Below are 6000 nucleotides of genomic sequence, written 5' to 3' on the forward strand. Positions count from 1 at the left end.
GAAAGTAAGTTATTGTTAAGTTGTATCAATGAGGAAGTAACATTTTAAGCATATTTTATTCAAAATATGACTACTTGTTTGTGTGTATGGGTATATTGTCTTATAATTTAGGAATTGGTGACAGGTTTTCTATTGGTAGTACTCCTTGTAAGTTCTTCTCACTTTAAATAATGACTAATAGTCTCCCAGTTAGTATTTTGCAAACTACATCTAGTGTTCAGGACAAGCTTATTGATAACAAGGGCAGGGAGATTCCTCTATGAGTGGATCCTTATGTGATGAATGGGGATACTCCAGGTATAGGATGTAGCTCTGCATTTTGTAAAAAATGTGAACCTCAACTAAGACTAGCCCCAATCAAAGCAGACTGAGTTAAAGATAAAAAGAGAATTGAACGCTGTGAATTATTTTTAAATATAATATTTAAATATAATATAAAGCAACATTATTTCCTCTACCACTCCTTCAAAGAGCCTTTTGCACATTTCACTCGTGGATTATATTATTATATTTATTTAAATACTTAGAATGCTGCAAAGGATTAAGTAATGAAATATGGGTTTTCAGAGCACAGATAAACAGAAGAATCAATCTTTCTTATATACAAGTTTGTTCATATTACTTCCTGTCTTTCTGTGTTTGCTTCTCTCTGCCTTACCCTTTCTGTATATTTATTTTTTTCCTTTTCTTAACTGAATGTAATGTACAGTTGGAATGATCTTTTTTCTCATTTGTAGTGTTTTTTTTCTTGCTCAGTATTTCAGAATATGAGAAAATGTCCCTAGGAAAATGCTGTGTTTCCTTACATCATGAATATAGAATGGTTGTTACTACCCTGGAGAAACTTTTGGATTACTTTTCCTCTGAGTCTATCACAATGGTGATCTAAATATGTGCAATTTCAATGACTGTGCAAAAGTACAATTTTTAACATATGCCACCTGGCACTTCATCTCTCAGAAAATGGATCTGAAGTCCTGCCTCTCCCTGCTTTTGAAAACTGCTAACAAACACACATTATGTGGGTGTTCCTCTGCCCCTCCACCAGGTGATATGCTTCGTTATATTCAGGAGAGTAAGGAAAGAGCTGCAGAAATGGTAAAAGAAGAAGTATTACGAGAACGCCAAGAAACTGCCCGAAAGATGCGCAAATATTACTTGACTTGTCTCCAACAGATTTTGCAGGATAATGGAAAACCAGAAGGGTAGGTTCAGTGTAAACAAAGAGTGGGTCCTAAGAGTACCAGGCACATGTTTTCGAATTATTTCCCTTGACCGCAAAATTAACTATTTCTACATGATCACTGGCCCCTGGGAGTTCAGAGAGAGGTTATGTTGTGCCACTGTAAATGCTGGAAGAACTAATAGGAAACCAGAAATCCTGGGACCAAGGAAACTAATTTTTTCCTTCAAACTGTACCAATTTAATGTTCTGCAATACCCCACAGGGCTGAGAAAAAGATTATGAATGCTGCAAGCAAACTTGCTACAATGGCAAAATTGCTGGAAACACCTACTTCTAATAAATCCCAAGGCAAAACTACACAATCAGGTATGTTAAAATGAGTTGCTTGAGGAATTTTTTTCCCTCTTTCACTTTAGATATTTAATCCTTTAATGGAAAAACAGCAGAAAGGATAAGGAGTGAGAGTTAATTTATACAACTGTGTGCTTTACCTAAACTGGAAACTTTAACAAAATAGAGTACAGGGTTTCCAGTTCACATAGGTAGACTGAGCCTACCTGTCATTTCCTATGGCTGTCTGCAACCCTAGAAATGGCAGAAAAAAATTTAGAGCACTAAATAAAAGATGAAAGGAAGAATTTAATGATTTCAAAAATATTTGATTCATGGGTCTGAAACTATGAGAAACCCCTGAAAGAAAGCAGATGTCATAAGATAGAAAATGGAGAACTTTCAGAAAAGGATACTACAAGTAGGAGCAATGTCAAAATTGGTCCCCATACAGAGGTAGAATGTTCCAGAATTAGTAGGTTTAGGGGATTACTCCAGTGGGGTACTTAGTGTTCTAGAGCAACAGTAGCCAGGGGCAGTCACTACTTCTCACAGCTCCAAGTCCAGTGTTGGTTGGGGTAAAAACCAGGAGCAGAGAGGGCAGTACTTCTGGTCACCTGCCTCACCATGGAGATGCTGAGAGCCCACATGCCCACAGGACCAACTATTCCATCTTTTTACCATGCAGTTTGTTACTTCCTACTCTGTTCTGTTCCTTTGAAAAGGAGTCCAAACTGATACCGTATTCAGGACATCTAAATGATAGAGGTTCAATCAAGAATGACCATGTTTATAGAAAGCCAAAAAGGACAAAGTTGAAACAAAAGAGCTGGAGAGAGAATTCATAGAAGAAAAAACAGGACATGAATTTGTAGAAAGCATAGTACTTGCTGATAATGATACAGAATATTTTTACTGTTTTCAAGGAGACAGTGTAGATACTGTTAACTCTAGCCATTCCTATAAAAATTCAGGTTTAAGTATGAGTAAAAAGAATTCTTAAGACTTTAGGATAATCAATAGTGAGGAAATAGAATATTTAACTGTTGAACTAGTATGCAAGAAACATAGAAGAAACTATTTTCTGTCAAACATAAAGAAGAAAAATACTATAGAATGCATATGTTTAAATGGAAAATAGTAAGTTGAACATCAGCAATTACATTAAATGCAAATAAGTTAAACTTACTAAAAGACTACAGCTTTAAGTTTTTAAAAATGCAGACATGTATTATTAATTTTAGAAGATTATGGAGTTGAGTACAGTATTAGTTGAAATAGAGTTAACATAAAAGGGACCAAAGCTGGTGTTCACAGTGATAAATGAACAACCTTTCAAGTTATAAATGATTTCTTTTTTTGGTGGAGCTGGAGGTTGGAGGGGAGGGTAAGATAAAATTTGTACTTTATTTTTATTTTAAATGTGGTATAATTGACATATAATGCATTAATTTCAAATGTATAGCATAAGGATTCGATATTTGTATTCATTCTGAAATGATCACCACTGTAAGTCATCACCATATGTAGCTACAAATGTTTTTGTGTAATGAGACTTATTTTCTCTGCAACTTTCCAGTATGTCACAGCATATTACTAATTAGTCACCATGGCCTGTATTACATCCCCATGACTAGGTATTATAGGGAGTTTGTATGTGCCCTCTCTCCCTCTGTTGATAATCGCCAGTTTTGTTTCTATGCGCTTAGTTTGCATTGATAGTTGTTCTTGTTTTTTCTCAAAAAATTAAAATAGAACTGTCATATGATCCAACAACTTGACTGTTGATTATTTATCCAAAGAAACTACAGATACTACTTTGGAAAGATAAAATGCACCACAATGTTCACTGCAACTTTATTTACAATAACCAAGATATGCAAACGATCAGTGTCCATTGATGGATGCATGGACGTAAAAGACGTGGTGTGTACTCACACACTCTGGAGATCCTGCTCAGCCATGAAAAGATGGAAACTTAACATTTGTGACAACATGGGTAGACCTTGAAGGCATTACACTAAACGAAGTGTTAAGTGAGAAAAAGACAAATATCATATGTTTTCAGTTATATGTGGAATCTAAGGAATTCTGCCTGTACATTGAGAGTAGCTTTAGAATATATGAAGCAAAAGCTGGTGGAAATGAAAAAATTGGTCAGTTCCAGATCATACTGGATACTTTTAAACCTATCTGTGAGGAAGGGAATTTTTGAATTCCTGGGAAGCTTGAAGCAAGAACTGTTCAGGTATCCACAACCTGATGTTCATAACGTTCCTCTAATAGAAGCACAAATCTGAATTGTGTAATTTTGGAATGAAGATGTAAACTTTGGATATAAAAGGACAATGACATGCAACAAGAAAAAAGTTGTTAAGGTTTAGAGTAGCAGTGTGCAAATAATGTACCCAGAAGAAACAAATCATTCTCATGGACCAAGGCACTTGACCTGTCAGAACAAAACACTGAGATGGTGCCAGTGCTGCTTATATGCTGCTTTGCCTCTAATCAGATTTAGTGGCTTAACTGATTAAATCAGAAACACTTGCTTTGACACTGTGTGTGTGACTGTGCCTAGGTGAATAGGTGTTGGACAGTGGAATTCTTATGGTAAACTGCCTTTATCAGCAACTGCATACTTGAAACAGAAGGAATGAATACACTGAAATTGGCTCTTGACATGCTGTAACACCTTTTGCAGAAAACAAGCATACTAGTAGTAATAAATGTACCAGATTTTAATAGCAAACTGTCCTAGCCTTATCTAATGAATGTTATGTTAAAGAAAATCTTCAAATGTCCAACACTGGTATATATTCTTTGAGAATGCATAAACTATATGCACCCTCTTTGTGGACACATTAAAAACAATTTTTTCTCTTTTTCGGTTTTAATTTTCTCCTAATTTTTATTCCCCTAATTTTGTGTTCCCTTGTATATAGTAGCACTGCCTCTGACTTCAGAGATGCTGGTTGGAGTCGAAAAATCAAAAGGAGATGATGTGAATCAGAATATACCATATCACACTGAGAGCAGAACAAACGGTGTAAAAACTACCTGCGGGAGTCCATGTGACCAAGTCCCTAAGAAGAAGGCTGCTTGTAACTTGCGAACGAGGTTGGAGGAAGCACAGCATGGGGATGTAAAGCATGTGGGTTCAAGGTCACACTCAGATTTTCGGTTCCGGGATACCAGTTGCAAACACCTAGATATTTTGCCAAAGAATGTTTCTCCTGATTTTGTTCCTTGCGAAGGTGAAAGAGGCTTTGGTTTGCGCAAGAAGGATGGCCTCCTCTGTGACACGGGCTCTGAATCACTTCCACATTCCGCTGCATACCCCTTTCTTGCGTCCTGTGGAAGTAAACTCTCACCTAGATATACCCCGGCCCTCTCTGAATCTGGATCCCTACAGATAAACTTTCGAAGTCCTGATGAAAGACTTGGTTTAAAAGTATATAAGTGTAATCCACTAACAGAGAGTGAAAATGCTACATCTGAGAAAAGTGAAACTTCAGGTGTTCCAGAACCTCCAATAAAAGAAGGGGGGGACCTTAGTGACTCCGAGGGCTGGCATTCCAACAGCGCCACTCTACCCTGCATCAACCCCGAAGTGCCATTTCCACATGGTGGGTCGCAGGGGACTCCGGATACGCTAAGTGAATCTCTCAGTTTCAAGCAGTTTCCAGCAACCTGTTGTCTTTCAGATACAGAGGAAAATGTGATTTATCAATCCATGAACTGTCAGAAGGGTCATGCTACAGACCTGACCGGAGAAAATATGTATTCCCAGCCAGGGAAGATCGCTCTGACTCTTGGCCACCCATTTCATCGAAAGTTAGTACCATCTTCGTTGTGCCAGCGGCCTCTGAGAAAATTAATTGGTCCTCTATCTGATCAACAAGATAGTGGCTTTGATAGTCCCTTTGTCAATCTAGACTAAGTGCTGTACAGTATTTAAGGAGAATCATTAATATATTGACAAGAAAATGGAAAGGGAAGATTTCATACTGAGGAAGTTGTGGCCTCTGCCTATCTTGAGATGCTCTCATAGCAGCTATATGAGTAAAATATTCTCATAAAATTACTTGAGATATTAATATCGATCGCCTTAATATCCTAAAGGCCTGATAGTGTATGTGTAATCTGTTTCTGTGTGGTGCTTGTATTTGGTGATGAAACTATTTTTATACTTACAAATCAGCTTTCTGTGCAGTGTTAATTTATTTAAATAAACTTGCGTATGGTCTGTAGAATTGCTGTGAATTATTTTGTAATGCATAATATAGAAATGTGTTGACGTGCTTAAATTCACCCAAAAAAACATAAACGTGGATTATTTGTATAATCAGAAAAATTTAATTTTTGAGACTAGCTATGTTTAATGAGGAATTTCCAGGAAAAGTTAGACATACTAGAGATATATTTTTCCTAGAAATAACTACTTAAAATTTTGATTTTAATTAGTGGAAAGAGATTTTTGCACA

General features: G+C 36.6%; 1 protein-coding gene across 1 annotated transcript in view; it reads left to right on the forward strand.

Moving 5' to 3' along the window:
- Positions 1–5749, forward strand: part of CEP152 (centrosomal protein 152kDa) — a 76688-nt gene extending 70939 nt beyond the window's left edge. Inside the window, exons 24-26 of the mRNA XM_012728533.1 lie at positions 1049–1205; positions 1449–1552; positions 4462–5749. Coding sequence (XP_012583987.1) covers positions 1049–1205; positions 1449–1552; positions 4462–5456 — 1256 coding nt within the window. The 3' untranslated portion in view covers positions 5457–5749. The remainder of the gene's footprint in view (positions 1–1048; positions 1206–1448; positions 1553–4461) is intronic.
- The last annotated feature ends 251 nt before the right edge of the window (positions 5750–6000 follow it).

This window comes from Condylura cristata, unplaced genomic scaffold (genome assembly GCF_000260355.1).
Source record: "Condylura cristata isolate star-nosed mole 26May11 unplaced genomic scaffold, ConCri1.0 scaffold00023, whole genome shotgun sequence".
Taxonomy (NCBI): domain Eukaryota; kingdom Metazoa; phylum Chordata; class Mammalia; order Eulipotyphla; family Talpidae; genus Condylura; species Condylura cristata.